The sequence below is a fragment of the Barbatula barbatula genome (assembly GCF_947034865.1).
Source record: "Barbatula barbatula genome assembly, chromosome: 2".
Taxonomy (NCBI): Eukaryota; Metazoa; Chordata; class Actinopteri; order Cypriniformes; family Nemacheilidae; genus Barbatula; species Barbatula barbatula.
Genome location: NC_136767.1, coordinates 24,375,889 through 24,398,578, shown reverse-complemented (window position 1 = coordinate 24,398,578; position 22,690 = coordinate 24,375,889). Strand labels below are relative to the sequence as shown.

Genomic DNA, 22,690 nt, shown 5'->3' with positions numbered 1-22,690 from the left:
ATATTTTCATAATGTAATTCAAAATTATAGAATATCTTACTTTTAATAAACAATGACACATCTTTCCATATTTTTTTTCACATAACTACAGTGCCAAATAACGTGGGTCACTGTTTCCAAGTTTAGAGAGCAAAAAGAACAGCTAGTATCAATGTCCTTCTTAAACTAAGCAAGAAAGTGTCTAACAGGGTAGAATTGATGTATTATTCTGAAAGGGACTTCTTTGCGTTTCATGATAGTAGATGGGAAATAACCCCACCTGGGCCATGTCCTGAAATTTGACGTGCCTTCTTCCTGTTATTGTACTTTTTATAGAAATATTTGGAATGGTTGGAATTTTGCATCCAACGTAAAGGGCTGCATGTTAAAATTGGTTGTCAACTTTTGCCTCATATATCTATATATATATATATATATATATATATATATATATATATATGTGTGTGTGTGTGTGTGTGTGTGTGTGTGTGAAATAATATGTTAATCCTAAATACACAGTGCAATGTTACCAAATAAATGAAGCACTAAAACTATTATGAAAAAACTATTATATTATGATGAAGACTGTTGCAAATGGTTCCGCTTAGTGCAAACTATAATGTCTCTGCTTTCCCCAAGTTTTGCGTTATTCGTAAACACGTTCAATACTGTAAAGTACAATATTGCATATCGTTTTAGTTAATTTTTTTATAGAAACAATAATGTATTAAAAAAACAAACAAAAAAAACAATACACCTTTCTTGTGTGAATGAAGCCGGAAGGATTAGGAGGTTGCACCGTTGATGGATTAGAGCTGCGGTCTCTGACTCGCTCTTCTGTTTACCTTAGTTTTTCATTTGTACTTACGCGCTCAGGTAGGTCAAACCCCTGTCAAATTAACCAAGTCTCTCTTCGCAGTTTGTCAGTAACATGTTTATTCCGTGGCAGTGTTTGTCAACCGTTGCCAGCTCGCTAAATGCTGAGTATGTAGTAATAGTTGCTAGCATGATAGCTAGTAGGATTGTTATTGCCTTTGTGGACTGATTCGATTTGTCAGCTCCATATTTTTGCTTTAAACGTCATTTAATGTGAACGCGATGTGCAGTGTTAACATTGTCTTTGTAGAATACTTATCCTTTGATGTAACGTTAATCCAAATGTCACCTGTGTTTATAGTATCTGATTGGGACTGTTTAGATTTTGGTCAGATCAAGGACTCTAATGTTGTCTTTTGATTCATTAGAAATATCAACTGTCATGTTATTTTGACTGTTGTTTTCTAGAGTAAGTTGTGCTGTTAAGGTAACAATATCCAAAATTGTCCGTTTTTATTTCACCTTTTATGTAGATATAACATTTCTATGACCTCTTATGTAAAAAGTTTTGTTCTGCAGTCAAATGGATCTCAAGGACATCTGTCAAACCCGTGTGAATATGCATTTATAGCATTCATGTGACCTGTGAAAACAGAAGAATTGCCAATCACTACATTGGTGGAAGGTAACAACTTCTTTTATATTAAAGTTTTGCAGACTGCATGTGTCCAATAAAAGACATTTATTGTTTTTCTTATAAATACAAATAATCTTCTTACTTCTGTATTTGCATACCTAGCATCTGACTTTTTGCCTTGTACATAAAAAAAAGTTGTCGCATCCTGATCATGACACATGAATCTTTAAACCATAGTTTGGAGCGGAAACATGTTCACCGCTACCCAGACCTCCAAAACCCAGTTCCTGGATAAAGCCAGGGTGGCAAGGGAGGAGAGGAAGGGCTATAAGGAGAAAGAGAGAGCGGCCACTCAAATTCAGGCTTTGGTCAGAAGATTTCTCTGTCGTTGCAAGCTGCAAAGGGAAATCAGGTTAGATATTAAATTAAACACACAATGACCAAACCATTCTTTAAAGTCGGCTTGAAACGGAAGTTGTGATGGTGTTTTCTTTCAAATGTTGATGTATATCTGACTCCGTGCCTAAACCGGACGCGACCTGCGTGATGTGACACGACAAAAGACATTAGAAACGCATTATGATTTCAAATTTTGTCCACACTGGATGCTGCACGGCATGATGTGACAAACCCATTAAGAACAAGCAGGTTGTCATGTCGCATCGTGCCTGTCGCGTCCGGTGTAGACACGGGAAGTGTTACTGGCTCCTTCTGGTATGACAAAATGTTCTGCGGGGCTTGATTTAATTGTTCAGGATTTTATTGTATTGCTGGAAATTGAAAGCAATATACTGGAACAGTCAATATACTGCCGCTGTTTGGCCTAGAAATATCTTATGCAAAGCAGAGATGTCTTTTGGAGCAGGACGGGATGTTTCAGATTTTTTTTTAAGATTATTAAAAAAATCTCCAAGTTTTTTTTTTTTTTTTTAATAAACACTGCAATATATCATACAAAAATAGGCATTACCATTTTTTATTTTATTGTGTCTTTAGTGAAGTTATACTACAAAGAAATATGTGCTTGTGTCTTCTTTGCTTACTGTTATTAAATATATAAAAATACAACACTAAGGTGATGAGTATGATTCTTACATTTTTAGCAAAATTCTTCCGTGTATGTGGTACTAAAAACTGTAGCAATCGGTTGAGTTCCTATCTATTGTTCTTATACAATGGAAGATAGGGTGTGGTGTGGAAGAAGGGGCAGGAATGTTTAGAAGTCCTGTAAAGAAACACATCTTAGGGTTGCTATTAATTAAAAAAATGATACACTTTACCTTTATAAATAGCTTAGTATTTCAACAAGCTTTGCTTTTATTTAAACCTAAAATATATTATTACGCTAATGCATTATATTTTATGTGCCCACTATATTGTATTGCTTATTTACTGACATTTACAGTGTTTATTAACAATTTATTGTCATCATCACTCATTTTTTATTTCCCGACTGTTTCAGACAAGAAGTTGATGATTTCTTTGCAGCCAGTGATGCAGTTTCAGCAAAAAGAAATGCATTATCTATCTTCAAAATTGCAAGAAAGTTGTTATTCATATTGGGAAAGGAGGATAAGTTGGTAAGCATCACAATTCGAACGATTGATGTAGAGGTATTTGTTTATTAAGATAAACACATTTTTACAGAATTCTGTGTGTATTAATAAAGCCGTTGTTGTTTTCCTACACAGAGATTTGAGAAGCTTTGCCGAACCATACTAAGTAGCATGGAGGTTGAGAATGAACCAAAAGTAAGTCTTTAACCATTCAATAAGCGAACACAGTTTAGCATCGCCTGTTACATTTACATTTAGTCATATAGCAGACGCTTTTATCCAAAGCGAGACAGTTTATTATTTATTACCTGTTACTGTTACCTATTACTGTTCTGTATTATTCCCAGTTATTGAATTGTTGTGACAGGCTGGTTATTTCTCTAGGTGTGGTATGTATCGCTTGCCCTTTCAAAGGACCTCACCATCCCCTGGCTCAAACAGATCAAAGATGTCCTTTGGGTCTCTTGCGAATTCTTAAAGAAACTGAAGGTATTTCCCTGTAATAATATTAGCGCTGTTTATAATCTGTTGTTCAGGTTTGTTGTTACCGGCATATTTGTTCAATTCTGAGTCTGTCAGTTATCTGTGCATATACTGTAGGTCAGGCTGTGCTTCTCAATGAATGCTTATTTCCTGTTTCCTGTCTCCCTCTGCAGCCTGACATACTGCAAGATAATAAATTGGTGACTCTGTATCTGACAATGCTGATAACCTTCACAGACACATCCACATGGAAAATCATTCGAGGGAAAGGTTTGTGTCATATTCACATTTAATTACTGCTGGTGAGATGATTTACATGCTCAAGCACCCACAGTAGAACTTCCTGTCCTTTTTTTTAAGGCGAAGCCCTCAAGCCTGCCTTAAACAGGATTTGTGAGAACATCATGGGATATCTCAATCAGAAGGGCTTTTACTCTGTATTACAGGTATTGCACATTTAAGCAGCATGTCAAAAAACATTTTGAATGATCTGTTACTATTTTTCACGCTGGTCTGTTATAATATATCGGCAATAGCCCTGCCCCTCTAAATGGCACATGAAAGTAAACAAGCTGTAATTTTTCTTTTACAGTTCAGTTTAAAATGCATATCCAGACCCTATACTACAGTCAAAGGTTTTGCTAAGTGAGACTAGTACAAACGTTTTACCTTGAGGGTCGCATCAAGTTTTCGAATCCTTGTTAAGGGGCCGCATATTATTCACACATTAAATCAAATTTTTTTTTTATTTATTCCAAACTGAAATTCGATAACTACTGTAGTGTATTTACATTCAATTAATTCTACCCTGTGTTTTATAAATACTTTTATATTGAAAAGAAAATGGCAAAACACGTGCACACATTTATAAGACACATTATTGTAATACTTTACAGTATACATCATTTGTATTCTTTAAATTCTTTCAAATATTCCTCTAATTCTGGGGTGTGCAATTAATCTCAAGGGGCCACATGAGAAATGGGACTGTAGTTAAGGGCTGAACCAAAAGGCTGAAGTTAATTCTGTTCAATACAGAATTTATGGCTTTTAAAATGCAGTAAATATCTGATCTGATCCAACTAGTTTATATTTAAAAAAGAAAAATCACCACCACTAATACTTTTCTGTATTAGAGGCGAGACGCGCTTTTGATAACCGAAATTGTTATGTCATGCTATAGCAAACCAAAGCTCACAACACTCGTTCCGTCTCAGAGCGAGGTGCTACAAAAGACACAAGACAAAACCTGTCCGTCTAACTAGCTAATGTCTCCCAGTCCCTCCCTTTTCATTTTTACTCAAATATGCTGCTTTGCAGAGTCGCCTAATGGATTTTGTTTGTATTCCATCAAATTTGTCTTTTTCAACAACATATTAAAACGAAAGGTTATTGAATTGATTTAAAAACCGCCTCGTGGGCCGGATGAAATTGCTTGGGGTCTGGATGTGGCCCGCGGGCTGTAGTTTGCCCACCTCTGGACTAGAACCTGACTTTTAAACTTGAGCTTCAGACATTTAATAAAGCTTGTCTGTCTTGTTTGCAGATTCTGCTTACCAACGGTCTGGCAAGATCTCGACCATCCCTTTCTAAAGGAACCCTCACAGCCATTTTTACACTTTCACTCAGGTCGGTTGTTAGGGGAACAAGGTTCGCTGTTTTATGGCTGGAATACACTAAATAACTTTAAAAATCTGAACAGATTTTTTTAAATAAACATCATATACTTGCAGACATTTTGAAAGTATCATATAGAAACACACCAACTGATCAAATCTGCAGACTGGCACAGACTTTCTGCAACAAGCTCAGACTGAAAATCTGGGCAAAATCTGAGCAAAAGTCTTGTAGTGTATTTTTGCCATAAGACATCTGACAGTTTGATTATATCATAGATCAGTTTCTGTGATGTGTCTGAACTGTTGTCATTTAAATGTAATGCGTTGCAGGCCTGTTATCGCTGCACATTTCTCAGATAACCTGCTGAGGTCTTTTCTCCTCCACATCATGTCCGTTCCAGCTTTCATCTCGCACCTTAACACGCTCACTCCAGATGTAAGAAAATCATCCAACCTGTACAAGAAAACAACACGATTTCATGCCCATTTTAGTTAATATGAAATAAAATCTACCCAAAGTATAATCCGTAATCTAGCAGTTGTCTTCCGTTTTCTGGGAAGGTGTTTTAACTTGATTTTGTGCTCTGTGCAGTGTATGGTCACTATCCAGACTCACGATCTCTTCCGCAAGTTTGTCTTATTTCTGAGCCGAGAGGAGCAGTGTTTGGATATCTGTGTCTGTCTGGAGGGAAGCCACACTCTCTGCTTACTTGGTGAGCTTGTGTACACCATGCACGTGCACAGCCATTGATTTGGAGAATAATCTAAATTATCTCACTGCAAAATGATGCTCCCTTTATTTCTTATTCAGGCAACCTCATTCAGCTGGGATATTTTAATGTAAAAGTCCTGGAGCAGGAGGCAAGTCACTTCGTCAAGGATCTGATAGATATGCTGTCATACTGTCAGAGATACGTCTTTCAGAAGAAATCCAACCTCACCCACTGGCATCCAGTTTTGGGCTGGTTTTCCCAGACTGTTGACTATGGGTATGTCCACTGTGACAAAATAAAGCAACATGCACGTCCCCGAATTGTATGTAATTGCCATTCTCTCTCTCTGTCTCTCTCTCTCTTCAGGCTAAATGAGTCTATGCCGCTGGTAACTAAGCAGTTACAGTGTTTATGGGGCGTCCCTGTGATCTGCACACTCTTCTCCGATGTTCTCAGCAAAAAGCTGGAGACGCAAGAACCCACCCCACCGCCTTTACCTCAGGCAACCTCGCTACAGAATAACCTGCCCGTCAAAAGTGAGTCAGTTTTAGTTATTTCACTATTTACATGCCTGTCCATGTAGATTTTTGTACTCTAGGTTCTGCTATAAATAATCATTACCATAACTCATCATTATCACTATGACTTTGAAAGGCGTTTTGTTAAAATCATGGCGATTTTCCGTCCTTCCCCGTTATCTGTTAAATTATTTGTCAGGGTTTTTTAAAAGTAGTTCACTTTCAAAATGAAAATTCTGTCATAATTTACTCACCCTCTTGTGACTTTCTACCTTCCACAGAACACAAAAGCAGATATTATGAAAAATGTTGATAACAGCCCCCCATTCTCTTGCATTGGTTTTGTGTCCATACAATAGAAGTGAATGGCAGGCTGTGCTGTTCTGTTACCAACATTTTCCTAAATATCTTTTGTGTTCTGCAGAAGACAGAAAGTCATACAGGTTTGAAATGACAAGAGGGTGTTGAAATGATGACAGAATTTTCATTTTGAAGGTGAACTACACCTTTAAATAATCCAAAGTTTTAGTTTAAGTCAACGTTTGCTCACAAAACAAAATGTTTGTTTGGTATTTGTTGTTTACTCTATGAAGAAGGCCAGCATTGGGGTAAAGTGCTTTGAAAGTTAAAGGGCCTTTTGAGAATATTGACAATACCGTATGGTGTGAAACATTATCGGGAAAGAAAACATACAGCGTTGTGTTTCTAGTGTCATCTGGCATGTATGAATCCTGTTTATAACTGTTTGATCTATGTTTAATTCTGTCTATGGTTAGATCTGTTCAAGCGAGCGTTCCAGAAGTCAGCGTCTGTGAGGAACATACTGAAACCAGTCGGAGGGAAGCGGGTTGACTCAGCTGAGGTCCAGAAGGTGTGCAGTATATGTGTACTGTATCAGACGGCACTCACCACTCTCACGCAGATCCGCCTGCAGATTCTCACAGGTAAAGACAGAGCTTATATGTGAAACCATGTACTGCTTGCACACCTTTGAATGCTCATACAGACAGACAAATACAGTTTAATCTATTCTATATTTTGTGAAACAAATGACAAAAAATAACATAATGTAACTTTAAATATTGCATAAAACAAACTAAAATAAATTTGGTTCACAATCATTTTCAGGACTGACATATTTAGATGAGCTGCTGCCCAAGCTGTGGGCCTTTATCTGTGAGCTCGGGCCACAGGGTGGCCTCCGACTGTTTATGGAGTGTCTCAGTAATGACACAGAAGAGTCTAAACAGCTTCTGGCCATGTTGATGCTCTTTTGTGATTGCTCCAGACATCTCATTACGTGAGTATTGTATACATACATATACAGTATACCCGCTATATAATACCCATAAGCATCACATATATGTATGCTAACCTCCCTGCCTATTAGGTCATCTTTATTTTAGCTGATACGTATACCTGCAATCGAGAATTTTTCATTTTTGATGTATCACAGGATTCTGGATGACATAGAAGTGTATGAGGAACAGATTTCATTTAAAATTGAAGAGCTTGTCACAATCTCCTCTTTCCTCAACACATTTGTGTACAAGATGGTCTGGGATGGCATTTTAGGTACGCAAACATGAGTTAGTCTGGCCTTATAGGTCTTTTGCAGCTTCATCAACGTCTTTTGAAAACCTTTGCATGTGAACCCAATTGTAATGTTCTTTCTGTGTGTGATTGTGCATGTGTCGCAGAGAATGCTAAGGGGGAGAAGTTAGATCTGTTTCATAGCGTTCATGGCTGGCTAATGGTTCTGTACGAGCGAGACTGTCGAAGGAGATTCACACCTGAAGATCACTGGCTTCGCAAGTATGTCACTGAGATAAACTGTCACTTTAATTTCCTGTAGCTCAAAGGGTGGAGCATGGCGCTAGAAACATCACTATGACTTTGATTCATAGTGAATCATTGCACATATATAAGTCGTCAAAAACAGAATTAATACCTTTTTGTTTGTTTGCTTTGTCTGATACAGAGACCTGAAGCCTAGTCTTTTATTTCAAGAGCTGGAGAAGGGCAAGAAGAGAGCACAGCTGCTACTTCAGTACATTCCTCATGTCATCCCACATAAAAATGTGAGTCAATTTAGGACATTACTATTTCTCACTGTAGAACAGTCAGACATACTTAATTTAATCTCTGTTCCTCAATTGCTGCTTTTTATCTCCATCATGTCCACATAAAATCTTCATGACATTTATGTGAAATGTTGACGCGTATGGATGGAGTATAATGTTTTTCTTTCATCACAGAGGGTGCTGCTGTTCCGTAACATTGTGACAAAGGAGAAAGAGTCTTTAGGATTGATCGAGACAAGCTCCGCCTCACCACATGTTACGCATATAACTATTCGTCGCTCACGCATGTTGGAGGCAAGTTTTATGAACAGTAGCACAATAAATATCAAGCCTATGGAGGTTAAAGTCATATATAGCAAATTCGATCCCTCCCTCTCTTTTTCTCTGTCCGGCATGTACTCTAGGACGGTTATGATCAACTGCGGCGTCTGCCTGTGAACTCCATTAAAGGAGTGATTCGAGTGAAGTTTGTGAATGATTTAGGAGTGGACGAGGCCGGAATCGATCAGGATGGTGTATTTAAAGAGTTCTTAGAAGAGATCATCAAGAAAGTTTTCAACCCTGCGCTCAACCTATTTAAGGTATAAACAAACACAAGAATGTCGTCTACTTTAGTGCTTTAAATGAAGGAGTGCTGGTCATAGAAGAACTTTCTTTTCAGACCACCAGTGGGAATGAGAGATTATACCCCTCCCCAACCTCCAGCATCCACGAGAACCACCTTCAGCTGTATGAATTTGTTGGAAAGATGCTGGGAAAGGCTATGTATGAAGGGATCGTGGTAGACGTGCCGTTCGCCTCTTTTTTTCTCAGTCAGGTTCTGGGTCACCATCACAGCACCTTCTATAGCTCCATAGATGAGCTGCCCTCCCTGGACTCAGAGTTCTACAAGAATCTTACTTCCATAAAGGTCAGTGCCAGGATTAAAGTACCACAATTATTAAATTAACTGATACATCATCTCTGAAATACATTAACTTAGGTTGCACTTAAATTGGTTTTATCTCGAGTTCTTCAGTGATGCAAATCTGAAACACGTGGTAGTGTTAGTAATGCATTTGTAGATCTAAACAGCGTGTGGAAAAAACAGAAGGCCAAAAAAGAGAGGACAGTGTGAAAATTCCATACTAGTTACACATTTCTACTAAAAAAGGATTTGGAACAGTTTACTACAAAAAATGTTTTAAAAAAGTAGTTAATGTCAAGTCATCCGCATTAGATGAATGTCATGTTCAGAATTCACAAGTGTGTGTTCATTTGATTTTTCAGCGTTATGATGGAGACGTCAGTGACCTGGGCCTGACTTTATCTTATGATGAAGAGGTGATGGGGCAGGTAAATGCATTTTGATTCATTAGTAGCTTTCCTGTAGCTCAGTGGTTAGAGCATGGCACTAGCAGCACCTAGGTTAAGGATCCGATCCCAGGGATTGGACATATTCAAATACAAATGTATAGTATCATGCAATGTAAGTCACTTTGGATAAAAGCGTCTGCCAAATGCATAAATGTAATTGATTCGTCTTGCAGCGCTTGCATTCTGTGTTTCTCATTTCCCTTTTTTCTGTGCTCTCCTCACAGTTAGTATGTCATGAGCTCATTCCCGGGGGAAAGACCATGCCTGTCACTAATGAAAACAAGTAAGTCCATTTTCAAGTGTAAATACAATTTTCATGGCAACAATGCCTGCTTTTCTCATTTGATACCATATGAAGAAAGGTCTTGATGAAAGAACGCATTAGCAGAGGAAGCCAAGTGGTTTAAAAAGCAATTAGGGATTAGAAAATGCAGACAAATGCATTAGGGCAACTTAATTTATTCATTAAAGTCCTTGTGTTTTATCACAATTAGACTCACTGACATCAGCACGCTTAAAGAATTAGACAAAAGAGTGTCATGTGAATTCACATCATGTTAATGATAGAGCAAAAGGTCGGGTTTTGCTGCTAAATCTTTAGCCTCCCTCTCCCTGCTCTAGGATCAGCTACATCCACCTGATGGCTCACTTCCGCATGCACACCCAGATCAAAGAGCAGACCGCAGCCTTCATCCGAGGCTTCCGCAGCATCATCAACCCGGAGTGGCTTCACATGTTTTCCACCCCTGAGGTTCAGAGACTCGTCGCTGGAGACAATGCTGAGATAGACCTGGATGATCTCAAGTGAGCGTTCACTTCTAAACATTGGCCTGTTGGGATTTGCATATGTTTTTGTTCATGAAATATTGAAGCAAATTTTATGTGAAGTGTTTGGCGATCATACACCATGTTTTCCACTGGATGCATTATGTTATCCACGATGCTAATCATTGTAATGGACAGACAAGGAAAGGTTACTGTGATGCAATATGCCCCCAGGAAACACACCGTTTATTATGGAGGTTTCCATAGCAGCCACCGAGTCATCCTTTGGCTGTGGGACATCCTCTCCAGCGATTTCTCCCCTGAGGAAAGAGCCATGTTTCTGAAGGTAATACTTATCACATGTTAGTATGAAGACGTTATTAGGATTATTGCATCGTTCATGTTTTTCTGTTTTCTTCTGCAGTTTGTCACCAGCTGCTCAAGACCTCCCCTGCTTGGATTTGCCTACCTCAAACCCCCTTTCTCCATCCGCTGTGTGGAAGTATCGGACGACCAGGTTTGACATCAGCTTTCATTCTTTCATTCAGCTTTCAAGCTGACAGTCGTCATCTTATTTCCCACTAATGTGTTTCCCATTCATTCGTGCAGGACACGGGGGACACCTTAGGCAGCGTCCTGCGTGGCTTCTTCACCATTCGTAAGAAGGAGCCAGGCGGCCGTCTCCCAACATCCTCCACTTGCTTCAACCTTCTTAAGCTGCCCAACTACAGCAAGAAGAGCATCCTCAGAGATAAACTCCGCTATGCCATCAGCATGAATACAGGCTTTGAGCTTTCATAACCCACAATGCAACTTCATGTCCTGTTTCATCCCGCACATAAACACACACATACAAACACATACGTGCAAAGATTGGCAGTCTGTTAAGGTGCCTGCACATTGGTTGACGGTTCAGTTTCAAGTAGGAGTCTCAAGAACTGGAGATGTGCTAAAACTGCAATCCTTCTCCAGAGGATCTTTTCGATCGATAGGTGAACTTTGTCTTGTCTACCAAGCGGAAGGGAAATGAAGTTACTCACCAATGAAACTGAGCTCAACGTATCCGGTCACAGACTTTGAGGAGTTTGACCGTAGAACTATATTATAGAGTACTCACATTTACTGACACAGAGCATTTAGACAGATTCAGATTTTACTCTTAAAAGAAAGCTCTGACATTTGAAGTTTTGTAAAAACTTGAAGATCCACGTATTTGAAGCCGAAAGAGTCCAAACGTCTCATACAATCTGTTTCAAACAGTTAATCCCCACAGTATATTTAAGAAACCTGTCAATCAGAGACTGGGGAACCAATTTTGAATCCAGAATTCAAACATTATTATTGACGTTTCAATGGATGATACAGCGGAGTCAGCAGTGGATGTACCGGCATAAGAGCCCTTGTCTCTCAGGTCTGCGTGTCTCACTCCCCTGAGAAAGGGAACAGGAAAGCAATACTAATGCAACACAAGCCATGCAACTCAAGACACACAGGGGGCTTTGCCTGTAATGGCAAAAGCTGTAAAACTCGTACCACATATTGCTGAAGAGTATCTGAGAATTGAGGAAATGACCCTGAGAGGAAACCCAGGCACCATTCATCGACTTCAGCTAGGAAGTATGAGTAGTATGATGGATTTAAGATGTCGAGCAAAAATGCACATCTCCATTACTCTTCTAAATCCCTACATGGGCTTCATCAGACTGTTACATTGCGACAAAAACAGCCCAGTGTTGCTCAGTGTCATGGTAAAAAAAATCTGCTAATTTAATCTATAATTATTTTAATTAAGCATTTGATGCAGGAAAGACAGTATTTAACTTAATGATTTACTAACACAGGCACTGAAATCATATTTCCGTTCATTAAAATTCAATTGCTTCTCTTGGACTTTTTTAATTGAAGATTGAAAGGTCAAACAGGCAGGACACTAAACCGATGTATTGAAATATTATTTTTCTTACCCATTCATCACCTGATAAATTGCTCTCTGTCATTTCTCGGTAACTCTGGCCATTGTTTTCTTTAGGTGTATATTGGAATTAAGCCATACAGTAAAGATGACTAATTTTCAAACCAGCTCTCGTATAGACGATTTCTTAAAGGTAGAGTGTTTCCTTTTTATAGTGTGCTCATATTCCAAGTGTACAAATACTCTCCCTGTGCATGATGTCACTGGATGAAACCTGTGATACTTTTATTGTTAGAGATCGCTATAGAAACTTGATCTAAACTTCTCTCATTCTTCTCTAATTTCTCATAGACCCTCCGTGTCTCTAATGCTGTCAAGAAATGTCTGGGTCATATTTCACCCCAAAATCTAAATTTAAAAATAATACCGAAAAGGAATCTTAAATGTATTTGTGAATCTGATAATTGTGGTTCAGAACTTACACAAATTTAATTTGATTCATGCTAAATCTACACTATTTTCTCCCTTTATGGTGGTGTTATATACACCCCATACATTTCTTCGATTCAACCGTCATACTTCCGTTCTCTTAAGGCCAAGTAAACAGCAGATTACTCCAAAATGTAATTGTATGCAAACCCTTTACGTTGTGCATTTAGTATATGCAATATTATACAATGCTCCCACAAACATTATCTGTCCTTCTGTTTTGTCAAATTAAGGTGTGAAAGTACTCTCTTACATGCAGAGACTTTGTAGATGGAGAAACCATCTACAAAGATGCTTTTTATGCATCGCTCTTCATGTTAAATTATAAATATTTTGTCCTTTAAAGCACAAGGGCTTTGATTGTGTCCCACAGCAGTTTTGAATTTAAATGAACTTACATTAACAAACCCTTGAAAGATGTTTAAGCAGGTTTTAGGTTGAAATGCAAAAATAATCACATTATGGGCTATTAAGGTTTTTGGCTGTGTGTATTGCCATTTTCTCCCTGATGATGTCACACCTGAATTTCATGATGTCACTGAATCGTGCTCTCTTTCCCTCTTCCATGCGATAGTCCTTGGAGGAGGATGCAACAACCTTTAAAGCATCCGATCATCTCTCTTTCTTTGCCTGATGAAGTGTCTTTTGAATTTGGTTGTTATATACGCAGTATATTACAGAAGCAATGTCGTTGTAAAGTTATCCATGTGTACAGTAATGTTTCCTCTGTAAAATGTAAACTTAATTTGTCGATCAACCATGTAAACAAATAAATATCCAAATCTAAAAAATGACAAAAAAATTACTGCCATACTAGGGAAAATAAATATAATGGGGGGCTAGATCTGCTCGGTTACTGGCAATAATCCAAACCAAGTAACGTCATTTGTGTTTAGTAGAACAAATACATTTATACAGGTTAGAGACAATTTGAGGGTAAGTAAACAAAGACAGAAGTTTCGTTTTTGGGTGAACTATCCCTTTAATAGGCTGTAGTTCATCAGTGGAGTGTGTTAAAAATCCAATTAAACAAACATGTTCCCGGGGATGTTGGTGAAAATTTGCCAGAGCAAATAATTATGGATTCAGAACGTTTCCTCTACTGGGGTCTTTTGTAGACTGTTTCTGTATTGCCCTCTTTCATTGCAGCATATCTAGCCAAGGTGAACAAGTAGTCACTCAATCTGTAAAACCAAAAACAGTCTATGAATTCAAGATTAAATGCTATATTGATAAAGGTGACAAATAACAGATGAATACCTGTTCAGATATTTGGCAACTTCAGGATCTGCCTCTCCAGAACAGACAATAGGGGCAACACTGATATAAATAAACAAAAAAAGATGAATTACTTTCCTTGAAATGGGGACACTTTCCTTATTTGTAGGAATGCATGTGTCATACTGACCAGCGTTCGGCCCGTCGACAAACTGCCCTGGCTACGTGTAAAGCTGCACTGCTTTTACCTCCTGACTGCAAAGTACCAGATTAACATGAATTTTCAGTATTAAGCACGTTTTAGGTATCATGTTAAAAAAATGTGTTCATGCATATTACAAAGGTTTTACTAAAACACGCATACAGGTAGTATGAAGTTAGTGAGTGGAGGCAGCTCTTCCGTGAACGAATCGATCCATCTCTCCAGCTCTGTCACTGGCTGGGAGCTGAACTTTGTCTTTTCTATTTAAAATGAAAACATTATAATAAAGCTAATGGATTACTTGCTATCCAATGCAGTAATTGAACGTATTGTGATGTTCCTTACCGATGTGACTGTCTCTAGCGGATGATAGAGGGGTAGCAATGTTTGACCCCACATCCTGCAGGACACATTGAATCTGTACAGAAAAGACTCCATCAAAATGCATAGGGCCTTATTAAATCAGACAGCAAATAAAAGAGAGAGCCAAACCTTATCCAACTGATCCGTAAATGAATGACCTTTGTTGGAGCAAAATTCTCTGGCTAACCTTAATGAGGAAATAGGTTTTAACACGGTTTTAGTATTAACAATTAACTCACTGTTGACCATCTCATTTGATGTATTATGCAGATGTGCATTACCCAATTACAGATGATAATTCATCCGTCGTTCCCAAAGCATCAAATATATGATCGTCCTTTGGTCGCCTCTCACCCGTGAAAGTACTGGAAAAGCCTAACGAGATGTAATCACAAATCTGACACATTCAGTTTGACATCGCAAACAAACCCAGGAAAAGCAATTGCGTATATTAAATGCCAAATACATCCTATTTACATTATAGGGACTGCAAGCCACACACAAACCGTGTAGAGTATGATGTCAAAAATAACCTTTATCGCCTGTTTTTGTGTAGATTTTCGGTGTTCTTCTGTCCTCCTCAGACGCGCTGGCGTGTCGTCTTGTATATACGAGAGAACGTCAGACACAAAGTAAGTAAACTCTTACACTGTAATGCTACATGGCTACGTTAGCAAGGAAGCCGCACATGAGGGATACGAACTTATTTCTCAATGCTTTTTTGTTTTTACCTGCTTTGATCACAACACACCGACTGCATCTGCCTCATTCTCGCGCACGCAGCCCAACAAACGACCCGGTTTGTGGATCTAAACACGACGGATGCCATTGCAAACGCGTTTCTGTGTTTACCAGTGACCTGTTTTGACCACCTTTGCTTCCAGTAGACACGCTGACCGGGGTTGGCTCATCACGCAACCGATGACATGACGGTGGTGCGCCTTTTGATTGGCGAGTGCTTGTGAGAGCCTTATTCCGATTGGCTATTTGAGAGACAGCGATGTTAGTGCTTCGCTCTGATTGGTCCAGAGTAGCGAGAGCGTGTGTACTGAAAGCGCTTCTGTGAAGAGGAACATTTATTTTGTGCACTTTATAGACTTCAGAGACTTTAATAGATAAATCGGGATCTTTACATTATTTGGAAAACGTATACAGGAAGCTGGATTTGGTGTCGCGGATTAACAAAAATATGAGCAGCAAGTTTGTCAGCTCCGCTTTTAAATAGAGTTTTAAATTGGACATTTGTCGTGCTAATATTTTGTTTAATCGTTACGTTCACAATGCACACGAGGGACTGCTACGTTTCAGCTCCGGGTAAAGCGATTCTGCATGGTGAGCATGCTGTGGTGCATGGAAAGGTGTGTGTTTAATGATGTTCATTTAGTCAGGTGAAATCTGAAATTATTGCAATAAAGTTTAGTTAAAAATGTGTTAATACAAAGTAAACACACCCAGTTTGTCCTTCAACAGGTCGCTCTGGCTGTGAGTTTGAACCTGCGCACATACTTGCGCATGCAGTCCACATCTGATGGAAAAGTGTGCATCAATCTCCCCAATATTGACACTTTCCTGTCCTGGGAAATAACGGCACTACAGCCTCTTCTGTATGGTTGTAAAGGTGAGAACAGACGGATATTATGTTATGATATTATGTTTTTAATCAAATGTCCTCAAAGGAATGCTCCACCCCTTTAAGTTCCATAAAAGAAAGTCATAGTTGAAGGTGTGTGAGATTGAGTGTCTGGGCTGAATTCTTGAAGTTGTAATGCATTTTTTTGTCTCTGTATTTGTTATCTGTACACTCTATGTTTCTTTAAGTTAAGTTTCTTTGACTGTCTGGCAGAACACGTAGACCTGAAGCAGGAGCTCGATGAAGATCTTTTGAAGAGGCTCCGTGCATTTACTGGCATTGCAGATGCTTCCACAGACACCAGAAGCATGGCTGTTTTGGCGTTCCTCTACGTGTACCTGTCTGTTTTTAGCGAGGCGGAGTAAGAACACTAAAAGTTCACCCAAAAGTTCTTTAATCATTTATTCACCCTCTTGTTCAAAACCTTTCAGAAGATATTCTGAGAAACGTCTCTGTGGTTTTGTGTCGGTACAATAGAAATCAATGAGGCTCAGGCTTTCTTCAAACTATCTTTTTTTATGGTTTATACGAGAAATCCTAAAAGAATGGAATGACATGAGGGTTAGTTATTGATGGAAGAATTTTCAATTTGGGTGAAATATCCCTGCAATGCATCAGTCATTATAACTGCATATACAGTATCCACACACAGCATATGAATATTGTTCTGACTAGGGTCCTTTGACCTGCCGTTCCTTCAGGTCTCTAGCCAGTATCACTGTAGCCGTGTGGTCAGAGTTGCCCACAGGAGCTGGCTTAGGTTCCAGCGCCGCCTATAATGTTTGTTTGGCTGCTTCCCTGCTGTATGCCAGAGGGATCATATCGGCTCCTCTCATACCTGAACAGGATTCAGCCAGGTAACATGGCATATATCTACTTCAGTAATGTGTTTATGAATGAAGTTTTATGGTGAATGTATTTATTATTAATCCTTTTACTACTACTAATTCATGAAGTTGACACTTTTACATTTATGCATTTGGCAAATGCATTGTTTTTAACAATTTTCTAGTGCTTTTAAAGTTCCAGTGTGAAATCTAGCGACATCTAGCGGTAAGGTTTTGTATTGCAACAGATGGCTCAGACCACTTCCCCCCCTCACTTTCGATGCCCTACTGCGGCTGACACAGGACCAAGATGCCATCACTTTTCTCTTCTTTGCCGAAGGAGATCACGTACTTATGAAACGTGCTCTATAGAGCATTTTGTCCGTTTAGGGCTACTGTAAAAAAAAATTTGAATTCCATGTAAGGGGTGGATAGAAATAGTCAATTCTAAGATAATAAAAACAAAACGGATCATTATATAAGGTCTTAATACACCTCTGAAAACGTAGTTTTGAATATTATATTGCATTTCTGTCAATTGTTCCTCCAAAAAATGACACATTGGACCTTTAAAACATAATTATTAACAGTTTATGATTGTTGATCATTGTAAGGCACTAATTTCAGCATTGCAGTGTCTTTGTGAAATATATACTAGTACCAGTAATAAGAAAACCTCTAAATATGTTGACCTTGCTTGTCTGTTCTCTGGTTCCTCTACATTTCCTCCAGCACTTCTTTACTTGTAGAATTATCCTCTTGTTAACTGTATTTTGGCAAATGCAAATCTTCCCTCTGTTTCTTGTTTCAGATGGAGTAAAGAGGAGATGGAGCTGATTAACAGGTGGGCGTTTATGGGTGAGAAGATCATCCACGGAAACCCTTCAGGGGTGGATAATGCCGTGGGTACATGGGGTGAGACTCTTAACCTCTCACTTATGTTTTATGCAGTCATGGTTGTGTTTTATTATAAATGTAGTGTGCTTTTATTGTGGTTTTTCCCGTTCTTTTTATAACAGGTGGTTTTTTAAGATACCATGATGGGAAAATAACTCCACTTGACCGGTAAAACACCCCATGAATTTAATTAACCCAAATCAATCTATATAAAAACATTAGCGTGTATTATGCATACTATTTCATTTTATTATGGAAGTATCCTCGCATTTATTTCATTAAAATTGTACAAACAGCAGAATTGTTGTGTTTTTGCGTTCTGATCGGGTTTGTTTGTGGGGTTTGTTTGCTCCCCAGGGTCCCAGTTCTAAGAATCCTTCTTACTAACACCAAAGTACCACGCAGCACCAAAGTGCTTGTTTCTGGAGTTAAGGACAAAATTAACAAGGTAGTAAATGGCTTTTCTCCCCCTTCTGTGTTTTTACTCCTGTGCCCTTCAATTAGCATAATGGCTGGTGTGTGTGTGTGCTCATGAGGGAGGACCGCTCTAGGGGCTCGGTGCTAAGTGCTCTTTATAAGAGCTCCAAAAAATAACACTCCGGCGCCCTGTTACCCTGACAACGGCAGCAGGTAGCTGCACTGCTGGCGTCTCCTGATTGGTGAAGTGGAATTCTGTGATGACCGGGGAGAAAAAGAGCAAAGAGTCAGGACAGGCTTTAAAGGGCCCTTACTGTACTCGGTCCATGTATAGTGTTTCTTGGACTTAATGCTGCCATAACACAAGCAGTTTCTGCCAATCTCATATTAATATTGAGTACCTATAGAGCAGTATTGCATACTTCGTATCTTCGAAGAGTCTTTAGTTTGATCACATTTATAAAAGATAGATACAGCTGTACGATTATTTCCGGAAAAACACGACCTCCTGGGGGCGTGCGGGGGAGGAACTAAATCACAAGCACACAATACATCATTGCAAATATCCACCGTTATATATCCAGCTCTGAAATAAAAGGGACTAAGAGAAGTTGTTAAAAACAGATTTTCATGTTCGACAAAAACTCTTCGAAACTTAAACGAGCGCTGGGGGAGTGTATAGATAGAGCACAGAAATACTACATAATACGTCCAACTCGTTTTTTGACTAGTTGATCATGTCAAGCATTGAGAAGACGGCACGTTTAACAGTCTAAAGAAGAATGCATGAAACACCATTGCATGGCCCCTTTAAAAGCTTTTTCGCGACTGTACTTTTAGAACTCTGGTAATGGTTGTGACATCATAACCACGACAATTTGTAAACAAGCCATTTTGACAGCTTTTATCTGACAATTGCAATAAACAAATGCTGTCGGATGCTGTTTTTTATTATACCGCCTCTTTAGAGCCTGGAGCAGATTTTTAGTCACAGTTGTATGGGGAAATCATGCTTGACATTGAAATAAATTATAATTATTTTTTAATGCGACAAGCTTTTTAAGCTGGCAATTTTTCTTGATGAGTAATTATAAGTAATTATGTTTCCTTGAACATCATTCTGTGTTTGCGCAGTTTCCTACTGTAATGAAGCCGGTGTTGGACTCAGTCGACGCTGTGTCCTGCACCTGTGAACAGACACTAACAGAGATGTCTGCACGTGGACCTTCAGCTGAGCATTACAACATACTTGAGGTACAGTTACATGCCTGTCGTTTAAAAAACATTAGCAATATGCATTTACTGAAGGAGAATATTTCCAGCCAAAGATGGAGACTGTGCTTTGTTAAGATACTGTAGAATTTTGTTGTCATTGCTGTGGGCTTGCCGTTGTGCACATTGCCTTGTGGTACTCACTGGGATGATGCAAGTCTATTTGAAACATTGGATCTGTCTATTTGAAATTGTGGATGGATTCCTGTGTGATGTTGTTTATCAGGAGCTGATTGATATAAACCAGCACCATCTGAATGTGATGGGTGTGGGTCACTCTTCTTTGGACACTCTGTGTAAGATCACCCTGGACCGGGGTCTGCACAGCAAACTGACGGGGGCCGGAGGTGGAGGCTGTGGAATCACTCTGCTCCGACCAGGTACCTTCACCACACGTATTGCCATTCAGAGTGCTATAATGAAGTTCAAACCAACACAATGGTCTATGGGTGTGTTGATGTTGTTATATAGATGCTAAAGAGTGTTTTAAGTGCATTCTGTATAATATTTTAAGGGTGCTTTCTGGATAGTTTCTTACTTCGTCAAAAAGAGACAGAAATCTAACCTCTTTGAAAAATCTGATTAATGCGTTTATCCAAAGTGACTTGCAGTACACAGTACGTGTAAACATCTCATTTATGTGGCTCTTTCGTTCATTTCTGGGTACCAGTCTTTGCTGTTTTTGCATGTGCATGCAACCTTCATTAAAAGTCTGGTTATCATTAATCAGTCTTATTCCTGCAAATTAGTTCAAAAGTCTCTGTGACTGTGGCACCCCACTGAGTGTCAGACTGTTCAGCGCGACACGTTTTTGAGAGGTGAATGTGACCCGTCACTCTGACGCTAAAGACACAGCGACTGTCAGACTAGGCCAGACTCTTTGTTTATGCCCCAAGCCAATAAGGCATTGAATTTTAATCAGGATCTAAGAACTCTCTGCAACAGCCTCAGATAACAAGGAGACACAACGCAGGAGGGAGCGTGGCGACATTTCCAAGCTTAAATATGTCATTTTGAAACAAGTCTTGGTAAAGCTGAATTGAGATTTCTGTTGTGAAGGTGTCTTGTGCTTTTAAATCACGGAGAGGATTGGGTTCTCGCTTTTCTGTGTCCTGTCAGGCTGTTTACTTACTCTCGCCGTGTCATTTAAGCTGAAACAGGGTTTGTACATGTCAAAAAATACATTAAATTGCTCATGCTCTTGACACAGTAGGTGTCTTTTTTTGGTGGCTAGCAGGTAAAATTACACCTATTTTCATCCTCTGGATCCTCCGGCGGGGCATTATTTTCCACATGGGGATGCTGATTCCTTGTAGGTTTGGCACACTGTCAGGCCACCTGCACGTAGTCAGTGGTCCAACAAATGGGAAACAATGTGTTTCAAGTGGAACAATGTTCATATTTAAACTGTCTGTTTGTTTTCTTTCTTTTTTATAATTTTTTGATCAGACCTGTAATGTAGCAGTTAGCTGACATGGTGCTCGTGCTATTCCAAGCACACATGATAAAACAACTACATTGAAATTCCATAAAAAATGTTTTGCTCTTGGTGTTTATGGTAATGTTTATTTTTGTTTATATTTTTTCTGTTTTCAGAAACAGATGCATCAGTGATCCAAAGTACCGTTGAGGAGCTGCAAGCTTGTGGCTTTGACTGCTGGGAGACGAGTATCGGAGCTCCAGGCGTACAGCAGCACTCTTCTGATGCGCTCACACAGGACATACTGAAGATACTTACCAGCTACTGAGTCACAGAAAATACATTCTCATTCACAGATGCTTGCTGCTGATATTTGGGAAGCTCCGTTGGTATTCCTGGTTTGACAGACATTTAGAATTGCACCATCATTTGTATTTTTATAATTTCTCTCAATTGGAAATTAATATCAAGTTGAAAAGAGAATCTTGATATACTTTTTATATTTGGTAATTGCATTCAGAGCGATTGTGGACACTCGCAAAGTATTTTTCATTTTCACGTCTTCACTTTTCTACATATTTTAAGTATTTATTTGCATTTTAGGAAACTTACATTTCGGATAAAACATGCTGAACTTAAAATATAGGCACCCCAGTTTGCGTGCATCTTCCTCACTGTCATAACCGTCTCAAAGATTTTAGTGTCCACATATTCAAATTGCTGTCAGTGAAGTTGCCAATAGAGGGCAGCAGAGTGTAGGAAATGGAACATATAATGTATAATAATATATGAAAAAAATGTATACTTTCAAAATGACTTTGTCAATAAATACTGATTACATCTAACTATTTTTCATGAAAAGCCAGGTTTTACAAAACAACAATTATATAGTTGTTGTTACAATTAGACTGTATTTTTTAGCAAATGTAGTCTGAACACCCCATTTGCAAAAATCTAATCACATCACTGATCAGATATAGTACAGCTTAGACTATTTTAGCAGAGGAGAGCTGTTAGATTTTCACTAAACCCAAAGTAATTACATTTCAGTTTTTTGCCCTTTGGATTCAGAACTGATCTTGTGTAGAATATTCAGACAGAGATTGGACACAGGGATGCATTTGGCTGTCTACCAGAAGCAGTCCAAGTTGATCTTCGAAGAGCAGAGATGTAATAAACGCTCTGCACTTAGTGGCGAGCAAATTTCCCCACAGTCCCGGGAGAGGGGTGTAATTTTAGTGGTGTTTAGTGAGGTACAGATAAAGCGGGCTGTCTTCAGAAATCCAGACGTTGAGCTGGAGAACAGGAAATGAAACGGCACAAAGTTGTGTGTGTTTCTCTGTACTGAAGGCCAGTTGAAGGTCAGAACCTTTTCTTTGTCAAATGCACTTTCATTTGTCAAATGCAGGTCATAGATATGAATTTTAAATATTGCTTTATTGTGAATGTCTTGATAATGTCAGTATTTTTCCAAATTTGAAAAATGCAAAAGCTTATGGCAGGAAATCCTGCTTTGG

The 22,690-nt window shown here is 38.9% G+C and overlaps 3 protein-coding genes across 5 annotated transcripts; 2 read left to right on the top strand and 1 right to left on the bottom strand.

The window, feature by feature from the left end:
• Nucleotides 1-758: 758 nt before the first annotated feature.
• Nucleotides 759-13,712, top strand: ube3b (ubiquitin protein ligase E3B). Of its 2 annotated transcripts, XM_079447671.1 has the most exons (27): nt 759-855; nt 1,375-1,480; nt 1,670-1,844; nt 2,895-3,012; nt 3,124-3,183; nt 3,373-3,477; nt 3,645-3,741; nt 3,832-3,917; nt 5,018-5,100; nt 5,421-5,526; nt 5,683-5,803; nt 5,902-6,079; nt 6,170-6,339; nt 7,098-7,265; nt 7,450-7,621; nt 7,778-7,896; nt 8,022-8,136; nt 8,303-8,402; nt 8,580-8,699; nt 8,810-8,986; nt 9,067-9,315; nt 9,675-9,740; nt 9,986-10,044; nt 10,383-10,565; nt 10,761-10,872; nt 10,951-11,043; nt 11,136-13,712. In XM_079447671.1, exons 3-27 carry the CDS (start codon nt 1,684-1,686, stop codon nt 11,325-11,327), a joined length of 3,210 nt encoding a protein of 1,069 aa, XP_079303797.1. In that variant the 5' UTR covers nt 759-855; nt 1,375-1,480; nt 1,670-1,683; the 3' UTR covers nt 11,328-13,712. The 2 variants fall into 2 exon arrangements, with proteins under 2 accessions (XP_079303797.1, XP_079303798.1); XM_079447672.1 differs by lacking the exon at nt 759-855 and having other exon boundaries at nt 1,363-1,480; nt 11,136-12,841.
• Nucleotides 13,680-15,652, bottom strand: mmab (metabolism of cobalamin associated B). The gene is made up of 9 exons (XM_079447712.1): nt 15,442-15,652; nt 15,244-15,311; nt 14,992-15,085; nt 14,840-14,897; nt 14,693-14,765; nt 14,510-14,607; nt 14,336-14,400; nt 14,188-14,247; nt 13,680-14,111 (listed from the first exon to the last, which is right to left on the bottom strand). The coding sequence occupies exons 1-9, from the start codon at nt 15,537-15,539 to the stop codon at nt 14,027-14,029; spliced, it is 699 nt and encodes a 232-aa protein (XP_079303838.1). The 5' UTR covers nt 15,540-15,652; the 3' UTR covers nt 13,680-14,026.
• Nucleotides 15,653-15,723: 71 nt separating this feature from the next.
• mvk (mevalonate kinase) lies at nt 15,724-22,020 on the top strand. Of its 2 annotated transcripts, none has more exons than XM_079447691.1 (10): nt 15,724-16,068; nt 16,181-16,328; nt 16,554-16,701; nt 17,042-17,197; nt 17,979-18,082; nt 18,187-18,232; nt 18,422-18,512; nt 19,616-19,735; nt 19,980-20,133; nt 21,350-22,020. In XM_079447691.1, the coding sequence occupies exons 1-10, from the start codon at nt 15,991-15,993 to the stop codon at nt 21,499-21,501; spliced, it is 1,197 nt and encodes a 398-aa protein (XP_079303817.1). In that variant the 5' UTR covers nt 15,724-15,990; the 3' UTR covers nt 21,502-22,020. The 2 variants fall into 2 exon arrangements, with proteins under 2 accessions (XP_079303817.1, XP_079303818.1); XM_079447692.1 differs by having other exon boundaries at nt 15,727-16,042.
• The last annotated feature ends 670 nt before the right edge of the window (nt 22,021-22,690 follow it).

Coding starts and splice junctions, on each gene's coding strand:
- ube3b (XM_079447671.1), top strand. CDS start 1,684: ATGTTCACCGCTACCCAGACCTCCAAAACCCAGTTCCTGGATAAAGCC. Junction 5,804..5,901: donor CCACACTCTCTGCTTACTTG/GTGAGCTTGTGT, acceptor TTTCTTATTCAG/GCAACCTCATTCAGCTGGGA. Junction 9,316..9,674: donor AGAATCTTACTTCCATAAAG/GTCAGTGCCAGG, acceptor TTGATTTTTCAG/CGTTATGATGGAGACGTCAG.
- mmab (XM_079447712.1), bottom strand. CDS start 15,539: ATGGCATCCGTCGTGTTTAGATCCACAAACCGGGTCGTTTGTTGGGCT. Junction 14,766..14,839: donor TTACGGATCAGTTGGATAAG/GTTTGGCTCTCT, acceptor TTTTCTGTACAG/ATTCAATGTGTCCTGCAGGA. Junction 14,248..14,335: donor TGTCGACGGGCCGAACGCTG/GTCAGTATGACA, acceptor TATTTATATCAG/TGTTGCCCCTATTGTCTGTT.
- mvk (XM_079447691.1), top strand. CDS start 15,991: ATGCACACGAGGGACTGCTACGTTTCAGCTCCGGGTAAAGCGATTCTG. Junction 16,702..17,041: donor TCTGTTTTTAGCGAGGCGGA/GTAAGAACACTA, acceptor CCGTTCCTTCAG/GTCTCTAGCCAGTATCACTG. Junction 19,736..19,979: donor AGCATTACAACATACTTGAG/GTACAGTTACAT, acceptor GTTGTTTATCAG/GAGCTGATTGATATAAACCA.